The sequence below is a fragment of the Colias eurytheme genome, chromosome 16, assembly GCF_061535395.1.
Source record: "Colias eurytheme isolate Ceu_HAF_F1 chromosome 16, ilColEury1 Martin Lab GWU primary, whole genome shotgun sequence".
In the NCBI taxonomy this organism is placed as follows: Eukaryota; Metazoa; Arthropoda; class Insecta; order Lepidoptera; family Pieridae; genus Colias; species Colias eurytheme.
In genome coordinates this window covers 7394150-7412706 of record NC_142995.1, presented here as the reverse complement: position 1 = coordinate 7412706, position 18557 = coordinate 7394150, and the positions used below count along the sequence as shown (strand labels likewise).

General features: G+C 36.5%; 1 protein-coding gene across 2 annotated transcripts in view; it reads right to left on the bottom strand.

Moving 5' to 3' along the window:
* Nucleotides 1-18557, bottom strand: part of LOC149901906 (sodium channel protein 60E-like) — an 88359-nt gene that overhangs the window by 46965 nt on the left and 22837 nt on the right. For both annotated transcript variants that reach the window (XM_090110786.1, XM_090110785.1), the window contains exon 2: nucleotides 3158-3366. In XM_090110786.1, the coding sequence (XP_089966912.1) occupies nucleotides 3158-3366 (209 nt within the window). The remainder of the gene's footprint in view (nucleotides 1-3157; nucleotides 3367-18557) is intronic.

Here is an 18557-nt window from a genome sequence, read left to right as displayed (position 1 = left end):
GATACTAGTTTGATTTTAGAGTTTAAATGCTTTAGTCGAAGGTGTAAGTTTAAATATACGTGATTGAGTCTCAGCCAATGTAAAGCAAAATACCTATGTCATTTTACAGCTATGAAAATATAAATATAAATGGGCCATTATCAATTTCCTATATGGGCAATGTGGGGTGAATTTAATCAAGTTCGATACCATTAAAGCATTCTGTAATAACGTTAACAGACACTTTACGCTGAGAACCGATGAACATCGTCCATCAGCCACTGCTGAATGTGTTATCGGGTACATTAACGACAAATTGGCGGGAAATACGTATAATGTTGCCACTGTCAAACTGACGGACGTGTTATTTATTTTATTGCAGTCTGTTGTTTGCATTTTGGCGCAAATTTATGGGCGGATTAACGGAATATTGATTTTTGTACAGAATAAAAATAATATGAAGCAGCCTGCTAACTGTATTGTAGAGTATTAGGTGGTATTAGGTTGATTTGAATATAGTTTTGAGCTGAATAGAGGGTTTAACGCGGCTTTATTCTATTGTTAAGGCGTGAATCGGGTAGAATGACCTTTTAATACCGAAAATTAGCTCTAGTTATAACCGTTTTTCTTCTTAGATTCTTAATGTACATATCTAAAAAAAATGTATATTAAAGTTTCGAATATGATAAAGGGCATGGTTGTTTTAATTTGTTTATTTTACAATCAGGTTTTTTGGAAAAAAATCATGAACTGAGGTCGATTTTTGGCCTTTAAACCAAAACGCTAAGTCAATATAACGTCAATTATTGTAGTATTTTTACAGTGTGTTTATGAAATTGAAACACAGGGCATGGTTGTTTTAAATTTTGATTCCATATCCAAATATCATTTTAAATAATTTTTATACGTACTTTTACTACGGTAGATTCGCGCCGGTCCCCCGATCCCGCCTTGTAAATCGTCGTCAAGGTCGCTAGCCCCTATTAACGCCTTAAGTCAACGCTGTAGTGAAGAGATATTTATTTTTTGTAATCGTGTGATTATAATTTAATATGATATAAATTTTTACATATAGGCATGCATATATTCGAATTAAACAAGTTATTTGCCGTTAATATATTTCCGTTGCCGCACTTCTCCCGAAAATCTTCGATTATAAGAAAGAATGTATATTGTATATAGTATGAAAATATACAGGTATGACGAATGCTAGTAATTATAATGAAGCTACGTAGTCATTTTACACTATTAGACCCTTACTACACTATCGTATCTCGTCATCCGGAATTATCCCCAAGCACCTTAACGACAGCGCCATAAAAAATACACCTAATTCCCTTCTAATACTGTTCAAACTTATTTATTATCAATGCGGCTAGATTTATCACCTTCAACCCTCGTCGCTTGAAGCATACACGACACAAAACATCGCACTCAAGGAATCCGATAAAATACGATACGTCTTTGCTGCATACCGCAAGTCATGTTAGCAAAATATTGATGAATGTGTAGAGAAATATTTTCTAAGCACTTAGTTTGGTGATAATGTTTCTCTATTGTACGCGTAGTAAGGATCAGTATATGGACCAATGTACCTACGCCCATTTCAGTAACAGACAAACAGCTAATATTAACCTACTGCTCTATCAGCTATTTAAAAGTTTTACTTTGTAATAAGTAAACTTTTAGTTTAGAAATTAGCAGAATTATAGCATTTCCATAAAAAAACTTTTTATAATTTCCCTCAATTAACACAAAAATGACGTCAAATTGTTTACACATTCTACAGCACTTGGTGGATATTCATATAATTTTTCAACCACTTCATGGTTAGAATAATTCCGAGATCGATCATCATGCTAGGCCGCTAATTGCCAATCTACTATTACAACAGACTAAACGTTTATTAAACTCCAAAGAAACTTGGGTAGTTAGCCATTGATTTAGTACTTAACTTTTACGTGTGTTTGACGTTCAACTTTCTATGTTACTTTCGCAAGTTTCAGACGGAAATTATTATCTGTTCCGCTATCTAACTTTTGGGCATTAGTTATTGAATTTTGTTAACAATGATACTACATTTTGGGTTAAAAACGTCTTAACATGGTCTTAACAGTAATAAATTGAATAAAATAACGTTGGTAAATCGTAGAAGTTGTTTTTTATTAATAAACCGCTAATATTTTTATTTATTTATTTATAGACACTTATCTAATTTAACTCGTGGAACCAGTCCTTGATTTTTTTTTAATTAAAATTGTTAATGAAAGCTAGGTTGACTTCTAGCATGCAAGTCTTAGATTGCCTCAATTGCATGAGTAAATTAAATCACAGAAAGATCTAAGACCAGACTCCTCTGGGATTTTGTTTGTACAACTAAGTTCTAATTAAGAAGAGATTCCAGCAACTGTAATAGCAACTCATCAAATGTTTAAAGAATTTAGATTAGTGCAACGGTTTTGAAGCAAAATCTGAGAACTAATTCATATAATATTCAGATACGTAATTAGTGATCTTTTGCTTGTTTACTTTGTATCGTGGTTGTATGGAAGAGATGACTACTAAGTGATAAGGCCGGCAAATAAGATGTACTCTGTGTTTTTCTGTAAGTAATTCTAAGGTTTCCTGTCTGTACAACTTTATTAAAGTGTTAGATAAATAAATAGGTTGTGAAAAAAGCAGATACAATAAATTTAGAAATGAAATACTACTTTTTAACAGATTTTAAACGTATTCGAAACACTATTATCCCAACGTTACCAACATTTTGCATCGAACGTGGTCACCAGGGAGATGTAAAATCAGTAAATCAATCAAATAAATTTGCCAATATTTTTTTTCACGATTTGAATTGGCCTCTATTAAAATACAGTCGATTTGTCGTCGTGATTTCTGAATTATGGTGAATTAAATAATCGCCATGTATATGTTTTCTACTAAATTATTTTAGGTAATGTGATGTTAGATCGGGTTTCGTGTTTGTTATCCCTTTATTTGTAAAATTCTCTATTAGCATAATTGAATGCTGAATTTACGTTACGTTTATAATAATGGAAAAAGGTTTTGGATTTAAGTGTATTATTTCGACTTATATATGTCTGCTTTTTCTGAGTATATACTCATCTGTCTTTTTGATATGATGAGTTATAATTTAAAAAATATATAAACTATAACTCACTCAGCCTCTTCGATAGTCTCCGACATGGCAAGGAAGACACAGTTGAGCAGGATAGTAGCCATGACGAAGTAGTCGAAGTACTGGTTAGTGGATAGGTAGACGCAGGCGCGGCGGACCGGTGACCATGGCGACCACCAGAACAGCGACCTGGTAGCCGTGAAACGGTGGATGTAGTTCTTACGAAACCGCTTGGATACCACGCAGAAGGTCTGGAACAAAGTAAGAAATAGCTCTATGTCAATTGGGTGTTACATTGGAGGCTACGACAGGAATGTGCTAATGAGTTCCATATTCTTGCCAGCCATACCAGATTCTTAGTGAAATACCTGGTTCTGGTAAATAGAATTTCCTGACATAAGACTGATAATACCTTCTAGTTAAAATAAAATTTGGAAACTTATGTCGAAGTTAAGATGTTTGTTCCTGTTCGATGGAATCTAGAACGATTTAATGGGAAATTTGATATACGGGGATATATAATTACAGCTTTTATTATAAAGCGTTCGTATCTTTCAGCAGCCCCCAGTGCCTTTCTCCCAGTTACGCAATCTGTTTGCGTTAAATTCTCCCCTAGTTAATAACAAGTAATTCCAGGAAAAACACTCTACATAATAATTCACATTACTCAGAAATGTTTTCAAAGGAATACATATAAGCATAACAGTCCAGATAAACGCCAGTAATCAATATAATTGATTGTCCAATAGTGTTGTGAGGCTTCCTTATTTACGGGGAATCGCGTTTATTTCGCTGTTTCAAGTTTTATTAGCACAATAAATCTGTACTCGTTAATTCTTGGCTGTTCATGGCTGCGCTTTATGATAGCACCGAATAGATTTCGTTCAATACCGTTTATTTTACACCTATAAATTTTCAATTTGAATTACGCGAATCCTCTTATCTATTCGAATTGTAAATTCCCTTGTTTTCGGTTTCGTATTTTAGCGAAGTATTTGAAACATCTCGTTTAATTATAATGAGTATTCAATAAGTTGGTAAAGTCGTTGAATGTTTGATTGTAACAGTGCTACGTCACGTAATTATTAAGTACAAGACTTGTAAGGTCTATAATAATAGATTCTAAATCTCAATGAAAGAATAAGCTACGAAACACCAGAAGGGGACATACTTATATTCGAGATATTTAACATTCCATTAAAAAATTATGCCTCAACAAATTAGGGAACTACAAAAGCTTTTACTTTTAAAATTAGAATATATTGCTAATTAAGTATTCGATAGAGTTTACTAATGATAAAGGCGTTTCCTTGAATTAATCCCATTCATATTTTCTAGACAAAAGCAAACATTATTAATTATATAATTTACAGAACAATAAATCTTAGTTAATTGAATTCAGTAATAAATTAGACTTTACCCGTACTCCGTCCACAGGTAGTTTACATTGGCCATGAAATTATTCTGTTTAACACATTTAGTAAACTTGGACGGTTGTGAGCAGTTCGGCACATAAACATAGTTTAGTGTGGCCGAAATATGCGAATTTAACTTGTTCTTCACTTTTGTTTTTTACACTTACAAGTGGACCTCTGATGTTCTATTAATAAATAAAATAAATTTACTAATTATGTAGGTAATTTTGGGTTTGCACATCATCACTATGTATGAAACAAGGTCGATTTTTATGTCCCTATGTATGCTTAAATCACAATGTTATTGACAAAGCGGGTTAAGCAAGTAGATATTAAAATAGAATAAAGATTTTATAAAATTTATAAATATAAATATGTGAGGTATCCATAATTGTTAATTTGTTAAGCGACTTAACTAAACTTATTTGTTAAAATATTTTAAGTAGAATAATTATTGATGCATATTTTCTAGAAAGATGCAAAATCTCTTTCAAAAAAATTCTACTCATTATTTAAGCTGTTGTTCAATTTTAATATACATATCGATACTATAGTTCTACAGTACTTTATATTCATAATGTTATATCCTGTACATATTGTACAGTGAGGAACTTCGGTAATGCATTTAGTGCTCCGAATGTGGAAGTTAGAGCTCGTCAGTGAATTTAATAAGCCTGACGTGTATAATTTAATATTTACGGGGTAATGGTACAATTTCCTAGAATTAAATTCCCTTGAACACTTTAAAGTATTTGAAGGTTTCTTCAAGGCTTTAGATTTATGGTATCCATAAATAACAACGGTGTGAATGAGAGGGAAAGAAGCCGGTTTTGTATGATTACATTTTTGAGATTCTTCAATCGTATTTTTACTTTTTACGATGTACTTAAATTTTAACGGCTTTTGAATAAGGATAAAAATATATTTCTTATTTCAATATATTCCTCATGAAGTAAATCTTGTGTTCTTTTGATTAGCTTAAAGTTTAGTGTTTTCAAATATTTTGTTTGTGTACAAAGTTGTTAAAGCACTGTTAACAGTTGTAATTATGATTTCAAAGTTAAACTGTAAAAGTAAGTTGTAAAGTATTAATAACCTTTCTTTCAATGACTGCAGCGTTGTAATGTTCAGAAATTATATTTTCTTCATTAAAAACATATTCTTTGCAGAAAACTTTTAAAACTTTAGAACTATTTGAAAACGTGGAATCATTTTATTTTATACTCCATTATCCACGAACGAGTCGTGTTCCAAATACCTGGAAAACCTTGAATTATAATATATCAATACTCTCAAAAAAGCTAAGCAAATATAAATATTGAAACTACGATTCTAAAGATCCAATTTTTTTAACAATGACCATAGAGTATAAAAAATTTAATAACTGCAGAAATACAGCGAGCCAATTTTATTCACCCGCATTGTGGTCATATAAATACAGGCCAAATATCGTAATACAAAATTAGGTGATAACCGCAGGCAAGCCATATTCGTCATACGCTGAATTTGATCTCATAATTTAATATCAGAATCATTTTATTGCTATTTGTGTATCTATTATTATTACACAAGAGTAAATATTAAATCGGAAAATACGAATTTAGAAATCTATACTTAATATTATAAAGCTGAAGAGTTTGTTTGTTTGTTTGAACGCGCTAATCTCAGGAAGAATTTTGACCAGTAGGGTCCGATTTGAAAAATTCTTTCGGTGTTAGATAACCCATTCATCGAAGAAGGCTATATATCATCACTCTAAGACCGGGAGAGGAGCCACGCGGGTGAAACCGCGGAGCGCATCTAGTGATTTATAACATTCGTAAAACCTTTCGTAAAAAATAACCGATATTAGCGCAATATAACATGATCTGTTTATAGAGAAATCGTCTTATATATATATATCATCACTCTAAGGCCAGGAGAGGAGCCACTCGGGTGAAACCGCGGAGCGCAGCTAGTGATTTATAACATTCGTAAAACCTTTCGTAAAACATAACCGATATTAGCACAGTATAACATGATCTGTTTATAGAGAAATCGTCAAATATTCTAATTCAATGTAGCCAGCTATATAAACAAAAACACTGGTTCAGTTTGAAGGAACTTGGCATCGACATTAAACTTGGACGGTTGGCTTAATACCTTTCAGTTTACGGCAGTTTAATACTCGACCGGTGTTATTATTTAAGTTATTAAATTTTCCCAGCCCAAGCCTTGTATTATGTAATGTGGGCATTTAGAGATGCAAATATAGGTACAATTTGAGCTCTGGCTTAATATTAAATGTATTTCAGATTGAACATGAGCTTTATTCAATAATTAATTATTGTTTCGTGCTAAAATGTACAGTACAAACTTCCTGGTATTCATTATTGTAATAACATTTTAATTATAAGTCATGTTTGAATCAATATTTATAAATACTGAATTTATAATGTTATAACATGAAATGAAAATGAAAAAATATTTATTTGGACCCACATTATAAAAAAGTTTACATCATAGAAATCTAAATAACAAGACACTAGAAGTCGTAAGCGTGCGTGACCTTGTCGCCACTCAGGTGATTTGCACATCACCAGTGCATTCGTCACTGTTCAGTTGCTCTGGAGACGTATGAGTGTATACATGGTGTGTTTCAGCAATTCCCATTGCGGAAATTCTTCCACAAGTTGTAGTTATACTTATAAAGGAATAATATTTCATCGGAAAATATTTTTTTTTAGAAATAATGCCGTTTTTCCTTAAAATTATAGAATATTTACAAGTATTACGAGTGTCACCATAGTAATCGAAATAACAATGAATGACACAGTCGACCATTCTTATTATCACGTTTGTTCGTATTGGAGCAAAAAGTCTCATATACTTAGGGATGTTATTCTAAAATAAACCGTAAATTCGTGCGTTAGGATACATATTCAAAAGCTTAATTTAATAGATAAGTTAGTTTTCACTAAAATCAAGCTGTCCAATAAAAGGCATAGTTTACTTGTGTGTACTGTTTAGCTTTCGGTTTGAATGTGTTGATTTTGGCGACAGCGGTTTTCATACGAATTATGACATTATAGCCCTTCTATGTGTCTTGTTATTTAGATTTCTATGGTTTACATACATGAGACACGACAATCGCCTAAACTAGGTACTAGACCTGTGCTATAGGCGATCGACGCTTTCCACTCCATATGACACAGTGCCATTATAACGTGAGTAAAAACGTAAACATAGTAACGTGAGTATGTGTGTGTGTGTGTGTGTGTGTGTGTGTGTGTGAGTGTGTTATTAAACTTTATATTAAAGCCTCATTAAAGCTATATGAATCATTCGACCATATTTATATTTTTAATTATAATTCCAATCAACCCAGAAATAGCCTATTTAAAACCCTATTTCTTTTCCTTATTGTACTGTAATTTTATTTTACTTTTGCCTTACACCTTTATTCTATAATCTCAAATTCTCTATCACAAAAATTAGGCAACACGTAAAAAGTAAAACGAAAAAGTCTCTAGCACTCGTATTTCGAATAGAAAGCAAAAAGAAAACTCGTACCTACGTATCAAAATGTATGTCGGATGTCGATATTGTAAGTGAAATATTAACAAAAATAAAATACGACTCTAGATAACCCAGCGCTGATATATGCAGCGTCTGCTGCTGTCGCTTTTCGATTAATCTCGTGTGAGTTTTGCCCACATTCCTCGGTTACTAGCAATCATCATATATTCCACACATATGTTTCTAGCTTAGGAACGGGAATTCGAAGTTTCTAGAAACTCTGTGCTGAATTTGCATGCAGCTTTTATGTTTTGTTTCAAGACTTTGCATTTAATTAAATAAGGCGCTACTTTGTAACTTGTAATCTAACTGTTTGTAACAGGAATACGCAATGCATGTTGCTCTTATTGTTTAATTCGTTTTGCGTTTAATTTTGTTAAATGTCAATTATTTAATTATCCTTTGTTTATATAACGTGAAATAATAACTACGTGAAATGTACTTGAATATACAAAGATTAATGTTCTATGTGAAATTTTGCAAACTATACAAATGAATGAAAATAAAAGGTTACCTTTGTATCAAAATTTTGAAAGCGTACAGAAAGCGTTAAATGAAACCCAATTCAAATGGATTTAGACTTTAGTAACATTAAAAATGGCATTGAAATGTTGCATTTCTATTCCGAGACACAAAAGCTTCACAGATAAAGCGTGGTATCCGAAAAGAAGCGATGTTATTTCATCAAATTGTGATCGACAAAAACATCACATTTCAACACGTTATCTAAACAGAGATATCGTTTGTGAAGGTATCGATATGAGCTTATTATAGAAGGGACCGACGACCCAGTAACATTTTGTAAGCACAATAGGTAAATCGTTCCGTCTTGTTTGTTCGAACAAAGATAGAACGCTTCGTGATTGTGTATAACGTAAAATATTCATAGAGGTTCTTCAATGAAAATATCTGAGTATTTTTATATTTACTTTATAGAGACGAAAATATACAAAAACAGACTTCTGACTTGATTACATTTTATATGAAAGTTATGTTTTCGTGCAATTTTTACATAAAATCTAATAAATTAATTACTTTTATTTAATCAATAAATGGCCAGTATATTACCTATATTTAAAAATCAGCACAATTTTGTTAGGATCATCTAAATTGGCGTTTGAACAAATAACCGTCCTTAAAAATTTTTGTTCCTATTCATTTCCACTGAATAGAATTCGAGAAATCGATTTTTAATAATGGTTCTTCACAAGCAAAGAATGCTTAAGCATCTTTTTAAAGGGACCGTATTGATGAATTCGGTTTCCATTTCTGTTAATTCTGCTTAACGTTAAAGGTTGCTTCGATGTTTGACTGTGAAAATGTATGGTTTATATTAAAAAGTGAAGTCCCATGTCCCCTAGTGGGGTAAGGGGCAAATGCATTATACATCTGTTTCACTGATCGATTTTCTTTAGGGACAAGTTGGTGATCAGCCTTCTGTGTCCTGCCAGCCCGAGACATTTTTTTTTCTTCGTCTCCACCGGGAATCGAACCCAGGACCCCTCGGTGGTACGCTCACGCGTCAACCACTGTACCAAGGAGGCGGTCATGTTATTTATATTATTTAGCCCGAATCTTTTGTTACTTGTTCGACGAAAAATAATAACATATAGAGCTTGTTCAATGAACTCCAGTTTTTTTTTTTTTTTTTTAAAACCATTTATTGAACAGAAGAACAGAACATGAAAATATTATACAGTAAAGCATCACATAAATCAGTACGATTTGATCGTGATGCATATTCATTCAAACGTCAATTATAATATGTATAAACACTGTTTCATTACTTTTATAATAATAAATTAGTTACAAACACACTAAGATGGCAAGTGATACATGACAGAAAATAAATATGACATACAAGAGGGTACTATCAGAAAAAATAATTTACTATCACCTACTGTGCTGGCCGATTCTTTATAAGCGTGATATATAGTGTTATAGACATAGGTCGTCACAGGTATGGGGTACGCCACTGCCAGCAGGCAGAAATGATAACTCAGGGGTGGATGTCAATTCTTTACTAATAAAATACTTATACAAAGGTTGTGGATCAGTGGTCGCCTTTCCACACAAGGTCACAATACACTATATTATGAGAATGCACACAAGATCAAGTTAGGGTTTGCGCGGGAAACGTTAAAGTTAGGCGTAGTATCGCGTTCGCGGTTTATCCTCGACTACCCTAACGGCTGCACGTGCGGGAGACGCGCCGGCCGTTACAGAGGGGCGCGGGAGGTGAGGTGAACCTTATGGGCAAGCGTCCCTGCTGCACGTGCGTGAGACGCGCCGACCGTTACAGAGGGGCGCGGGAGGTGAGGCGAACCTTATTGGCAGGCGTCCGCGAGAGGCCCTTGTGGGTAAGACACGGGTACCTACAAGACTACGGTTTACTATATACTCCCCCTCTAGTTCAGGTGTACGCCCTCGTTCCTGGACTAGCTGCTCTTTTACCTTCTTCGGTCGTCCGCGTTTCTTGACGGGGTTAACAGGTTCCGGCGGAGTATCATCGTAACTAATGAACGGGGTCAAATCTTGAACATGGTATTTCCCTATAATCTCGTGAGGCAGCTCCATACGCGCAATGTTGTACGTCGTAGGGCTTATCTTCTTGGTGATGATGTAAGGACCATCGCGTCTCGGCATGAATTTTGCAGTGAGTGCCTTTGAACCTTTGCTCAAGATGTCTTGCTGTTGACCAGCTGGAACTACGAGTTGTGGTGATTCACTGTCCGAGTTGGGGTTATACCGGTACAGCACTCCTTGATCCATCATATATCCCCGCTCTGTCCATCGCTGGGCTGCGACTTCATCGGTGGCTTCGAGCTCCTTGACAATCTTCTCCAGTTCTGGATCTGCCAGCTGTTCCTGTCTCAACAGCTCCGGTTTCTTCACAGGTACGTCTATTATTACAGAGCAAATGCCGCATTGATCGCGGGTTTCTCCTGTGCAGATCGGCCTACTTAGTGTGTCGGCCACAACATTTGCTTTACCTGGAGTATACTGGAATTGTATATCAAACGACTGGAGTTTGAGAGCCCACCGCACTAGCCGACCGGTTGGTGATTTTAAGGTCAGCAGCCAGCGGAGTGGTTGGTGATCACTTCCAATAATAACGGGTTGCCCATCGAGGTATGATCTAAAACGTTCGACTGCCCATACCACCGCCAGAGCTTCACGCTCGGTGGTAGAGTAGTTTCGTTCCGCTGAGGTAAGGAGTCGACTCGCGTACTCAATTGGTCTTTCCTCTTTTAACTCCCCCTGAAGTAACACAGCTCCTAAAGCGTAATTACTGGCATCCGTTCGTAATATAAAAGGCCGACTAAAATCAGCTTGGATCAAAATTGGGGCTGAAGTCAGCAACCGCTTGAGCTCATTGAAAGCTTGTAATTGAGCTTCACCCCAAGTCCATGGTTGTTTCTTTCGTGTCAAACGCGTTAATGGTTCAGCCACTTGGGAAAAGTTAGGAATGAATTTCCTAAACCACGAGCACGTTTGAAGGAAAGTTCTCATATGCTTGAGATTTGCCGGTTCCTTCATTTCGAGTACAGCGCTAACCTTATCATTGTCGATGGAGACGCCTTCCTGTGTGATTATGTGTCCAAGGTACTTTACTCTCTCCCTTGCAAAAACACATTTCTCTCTATTTACATGGAGGTTATATTCAGTCAAGCGCTCGAAAACTGCCTCGAGGTCTTTGAGGTGCTGTTGGAATCCACTTGAGATTATCAGGAGGTCATCCAAGTAGGCTAACAGGACTACATCCTTTAATGATGCGCAGGAGCGGAGGCGGTCGATCAGCCGCTGGAATGTGGCCGGCGCGTTCTTGAGGCCGAAAGGCATGCGCTTAAAGCGATATATGCCGAGCGGAGATATGAAGGCTGTCTTATCCCTGTCTTCTACCCGCACGCTTACTTGCCAGTACCCAGATCTGAGGTCCAGCGTGCTCATGAAGCAGTTCCTTTTTGTTGATTGCAGGAGCTCATCAATTAGTGGCATAGGGTACGTGTCTGATTTGGTAACAGCGTTCAGGCGCCTGTAATCTACACAGAACCTGACGCCACCACGAGCCTTAGGTATCATCAACGCTGGAGCGCACCATGCGGACTCGCACTCTTCAATTATATCTTCCTGCAGCATTTTCTCAATTTCTTTTTTTATCACCTCTTTCTTCGCGGGATTCAAACGGTATTCTACGGTATTCTATACGGTGCTCCGCGAAAGGCGTAGGAGCTCCCCCTAGACGGAAAATGTGCGCGTGCTTAACGAGGATCTGAGCGAGTTCGTCTCGTTCTGCCGACTCCAGCTGAGTACCCTCGTCATCCCGGAGAACATCTGTAGAGGCACAAGTAGTGCCACGCGAAGTTGGTTCAAAAAATAGCGTATGTTTAACGTGATGATCGTTGTCAAAATACCATAATTCCTTGGAGAAATTAATAACGACACCCATAGCCCTAAGGAAATCTATACCGAGTAATGTCTCGTTGTCGCCGGACTCGGGGAAAATGAGAAATGGTATTGTGATGATAACGTGTTCCAACCGCACCTGCAACGTGGTAGTGAGAACGTTCATTTCACGTGCGTGGCCATCGGCGAGTTTAATTTGCCTCGTCGAGGGCGTGAGCGGGTGGCCTTTGCGTAGAAGGAGAGCATATAGTGTGTTACCGGCAATACAGTGTTTCGCGGCAGTATCAATTAAAGCTGTACCATTTACTCCCAAAATCTCGATTTTGAAAATGGGACGTAAGTCGCGACGTTTGACGGGCCTATCGCCGACGCTACATGCCAACAAGTCGTCATCGTCCTTAACACGCACATAATTATCATCATAACAATATATTAAATTCACATCATCAGTAAAGTTATTGTTTTTTACATCTGTTGATTTTTGCGAAAAATCTGACTTATTACAGGTTTTATAGTTAGAAATTTTTATACAATTACATTCAAAATCCGACTTAATACACTTTTTAATTGTACCGTTACATGTACGCTTAGCCTTAACGTTATTGCAATCGTGAACAAAAAATGAGTTACATTTCAGATGTGAGTCGTGATTATGATTGTTGTATGTATCGTTCCTGAACAAAATGTTCGAATGACAGCACTTATTTTCATAAGGAATACCGGTCAGCATTTCACTATTAAAATAGTCATTGTTCACTGTACCAAACGAACGATTTTGAAAATCACGATCGCGCACTGGTAATTCGAGACTATAGAACTTTTCCGATTTATTTACGTAATTTACGGCACTTTCACTCGCGTTATTGTTATGACTGTAAAACTCACCTCTGTCCTCTAACTTACGACACTGTTCACGTCGGTGACCGTAGCGCTTGCAGTAGGTACAGTAGGGACGTGCATGACCCGAGCCGGAGGCCGAGGTCGTCGGAGGAGCCCGAGGTGTCGCGTTCACGCCAGGCGCTCCGCGCGCTTGCGGCTGCGGCGGCGCGGGCGCGTGCAGGGCTGCGGCGGCGCGGTGCGGCGGCGGCGAAACAGAGGCCGCAGGCCGCGCGCGCATCGCGGGCGCGCCTCGTGCCTGCGCTTCGCCGCCAGCGGAGGGGGCCGGAGCGGCGCGGAAAGTACTCGCGCCGGCGGACGGCGATGGCCTCGCTGTTGATGCTCGTCGTACCTCTTCTCCCATGGAGTCTTCAATATTTCTCGCGTGTTTAAGTAATTCGGCGAATGTCGTAAACTCCTCTCTGCGGAGTCGTTTTCTTATGCGAATGTTTAACAGGCCGTATATCATATCTAGTTTCACTTTTTCAGTTAAGTCACTCGGTGGCAACCTTGCCAACAAGGCGCGAGCTTTCGCCACGAACACGTCTGTATTTTCTTTCCCTTGTTCGTTTTCGAACAAGTCGCGGTATATTCTGTGGGGCGGCCGTCGGTCGCCGTAAGCGCTTCTTAAGTTAAATACGACCTCGTCCCACGTAAATATTTGACTCTTAATGCCCTGCCACCAGGTGGCCGCATCATACGTCAACAACATTGACATTCCTTTAATTGCGTTGGTATCAGCCACGTTGGCGCACTCTTTGTAGCTTTCCACTGCGTCTATGAATCCTTCTATCGATTCGTTCGGTGCGCCGCTAAATACCGCCTTACACCGCGCAAAATTACCGCTTTCGGCCGTCGGCGCGGGAGTCGAGGTCATTGCGCGGTTTCCCATAATACTATCCAGGATTTCTTTTATCGCATTTGTTTGTGTTCTCTGAAGACCTTCCAGGAGCATGGAAACACTCTCTTGCGAGTATGTTGCGTCAGCGAAGTGAGGGGCGGGGGGGGGTTGGGGAATGCGTGTTGCATCATCCCCCTCGCCGCCACGCTGGTACTCCTGTTGTTGTTGTCTGGTACGCGTCATTATTATTAACTGAAATAACGGATAGTTCGTACGAATTCAACTACACAACACGAATCGTTTAACCACTAATCCACCCACTGTTGGGACGCCAGATATAGACATAGGTCGTCACAGGTATGGGGTACGCCACTGCCAGCAGGCAGAAATGATAACTCAGGGGTGGATGTCAATTCTTTACTAATAAAATACTTATACAAAGGTTGTGGATCAGTGGTCGCCTTTCCACACAAGGTCACAATACACTATATTATGAGAATGCACACAAGATCAAGTTAGGGTTTGCGCGGGAAACGTTAAAGTTAGGCGTAGTATCGCGTTCGCGGTTTATCCTCGACTACCCTAACGGCTGCACGTGCGGGAGACGCGCCGGCCGTTACAGAGGGGCGCGGGAGGTGAGGTGAACCTTATGGGCAAGCGTCCCTGCTGCACGTGCGTGAGACGCGCCGACCGTTACAGAGGGGCGCGGGAGGTGAGGCGAACCTTATTGGCAGGCGTCCGCGAGAGGCCCTTGTGGGTAAGACACGGGACCTACAAGACTACGGTTTACTATAGTGTGATTTTAATTTGCGGTTTACATTATTATAGTTTATTTGATTTTTAATATTGTTGTCTAATTTATTTATTAAACGGGGAATTATGTATGAACATGTTCTTTCGCCATAGCGGTTTTTTGCTCCAGTAATACGTAATTTATTTTGTGTTACTTTTCGAGTGCCAAGGTTGTGAGATGTTACATTTTTAGTTAATTCTGTATTAAAAAATTGTTCTTTTAGGAGGTGAACTTCTACTTTTTCAGAGATAGGTAAAACATTGCAATGCTTAAAAAGTTTGTTAGGATCGTTTTCGTATTTCTTTTTTATGCTAGTGGGGACTATTTGTTTTAGGATACGAATTTGAAGGTTGAGTATATTTTGTAAATAGGTTTTATACGTTCTGCCATAGCTACTGAGGCCGTACGATATAATCGAATCAACTAGTGTGTTGTATAGTAGTAACTTTACCTTGTATGTAAGTCTGTTCCCTATGGCATATATTTTAGCTGCGAATGCGCGGAGTTTGTCACATACTGCTTCAATTTGTTTGCCCCAGTTGAAATTATGGTCTATAATTAGTCCCAAATATTTATATTGTTTCACCAGTTCAATCTCACTACAGTTAGTGCACGATATTGAACGTTGGTTGTGCAAGCATGAGTGACAATGGCAGATAAGCTGCGGCAAGGCAACATATTTCATATATGGAGACTTTATGTGCAATAATTTTGTTTTACTTGCTTAGTTAAAAGTTTAATACATTTTATAGGTTACACGTTTGTATGTGACTATTTTGTAGCCTTATAATATTATTTTAATAACCTTTAATACATTGAATTTAGTGTTATGTATTATATTGACGGATTTAATACATTTTAAGTCATAAAGAAAAGTCTAAATTAGAAATTCAATCTTACTTAAAATGTTCATATAACATCTACAGCATTTAAACATTCAATATAAGCTATGTTCCCATGTTTCAAAGACCTGTAAAGTGTTATATATTAATCAGTGTTATTATCATGAGCACATGAATCCAGGAGGTCAGTCAGAACATTAAGAATCTGTGTCAAGAAGCCAGCTCACCTTGACGAAGTTCCATTTTGAAAGAAGTCGGATTGAAGCAAGAGGTCTTCACCTCAATGGCTTTCAATGTGTTGGTGTGTTTTAATTAAAAACACCGGTCAACGTTTGATACACATGTATTCTTATCGAAGATCGTCTCAAGGACATAGTTATATGGTACAATAATTTGTTATAAACATGAGAAATGAGCTCTGAACACGCATTAACTAGGCTGTTTAAAACTGTTTCGTTTTGAAATGGTGTACAGATTTATTAAGGATTCATGGTAAGTGAATTATTGTGGACGTGTATAAATAGTGCCATAAATACTCTTCCTGTATATAAGATAAGAAATAATAAATATAATGCTGCATTGCTGCTGCAACTATAACCATTACTTAAATTTATACCGATGTATACAAAGAGGCAAAATATACGAAATAGAAATATAATATACCTTGTCTGTGTTTTAATATCAAGCTCCTAAATTCCCACTTAATAACAATAAATTACATTAATTATAACGCTTAAAAGAAATTACTTAAACAATGCTAACAAATAAAATAGGCATAATATTGCTACAAAGCGTAGCTCAACAATCATTTCGTAGAACCCGGAAAACAAGATTACGTAGCTTTCGTAGATGGTTCGTAACTTCGTAGCAATCAAGATCGTAGCAGCTTCACTGAGTTGCCCTTTCGGCTTACAATCTAAAGACCCGTTTAAGAATTATTACGTAGTCATACTTACACGTATATACCTACATGTAAGTAAATATGGGAGATGTAATGAAATGTTTCAAACACGCTTATAAGAATTTGTAATTTACAGATTAATTGTTATAATTTATAACATATTTAACCTTTCGTAGCTAATATAAGTTATAGTAAATGTGTAATATGAAGTGAATAAAATATATTAAAAGGATAATCATCTTTGAAATATTAATAAAATGATAACTCTGACCTTTATTTATTTTAGATTTAAACTATTAAAAATATATGTATAGTCAAATAAAAAATACCTATTTCACTTGCTCAAATCAACAAAAAATACAGACGCTCTTACACGTTACAAATTGTTAAATCTCGGCATTACTGTTCACCTTAATTCAGGTTGTTAGGGCAGTTCGATAGCAAAGGGAAGTGCCTGAAAGGAGAGATCTTATCGAAAACGTGAACAAATGAAGTCGCTTTCTAACGCGCTACTTACACGTCTTTGACATGGCTTTTAACAGAGCGTAGTAACAAGATTGGACATTTTCACATCTATTATAGAATATAATATAATATGGAATAGAAATTAATTAGTAGGGAAATTATTCATCATACTTATTTGAATGATTGAACAATAAATATTGAATTTGTTTTAGTTTCGTAAAATATACATTTCTATACCAAATGATATATAGAATTTGTTTTTATATAATAAAGTAAAGTTATTTATATTTGCCTCATATAATTAAAAAAAATCTAAACTGAATCAATTAATACACCACTAATTAAAAATATATCAATTGGAACAAGTATATTATAATATGATATGTGAATAACAAAGTTATGAAGCTTTATTCTGCAAAACTAACTATACTAATCCATATATGTAACCTATAACGATCACCAAACTATGAATATTAGCTAAGAATCGTTTATCAGGGCAACAAAAACAAACACAAATGAATTTAAATAATGAGAACTCCCGTTTTCGAGGTCAGTTCATAATTATAATTCATATTAAAAAGTGACGTCTGAATAAATCGTTATTACTTTGCATACTTTAAAATAACTTTTGTACAAGTTGATATTTTGCCAGCCAACAAAACCAACGCGGACAAAACCGCTCAACATTGAAAATCTTTTTATTCAAACCGAGTATTTCCGTGTTTACAAAATATACAGGCTACACCACTCTAATTATTAATATTATCAAGTGTAGTTATTTTTTGTTTAACGTTTAACAAATAATGTTTTCTTTTTTATTATTTAATAATAATTACGCATCTTTTTTTGCAACTAATGATAAATGAGAGCGATATTTCTACGTATATAAGTTATTGTTTAATCTATTATGTGTTAAAGATATTTATTACATTAGGAATAACCAGCCAAGTGCGAATTTGACTCGCGTCCCTTGGGCCCCGACTCGCCAACATAATTTCCTGCGTTGATGCTAATATTTCAAATTCCGCCATAGCTTTGCGTTTTGTAAAAGCGATAAATATTTTACTTTTGCTAAACATTCAAATTATACAATGTATACTTACACTTGTGATTGTAAAAAAAATTAAAGGTACATTTTTCCTGTAACGTGACATATTATTTGTAAGAATAAAAAATAATTTAATATTTGTTTAATGCCGGCTAGTCACGTATCTGCCGCAGGGGCAATATTGAAATTGCACCCTTATTTATTGGCTCCTTCATTGTGATGTGTATAAGCAAGCAGGGGCAACTTAGAGACCGAGATTGTTCCAATATTGCCCCTGCGGCAGGTACGTGAGTGGC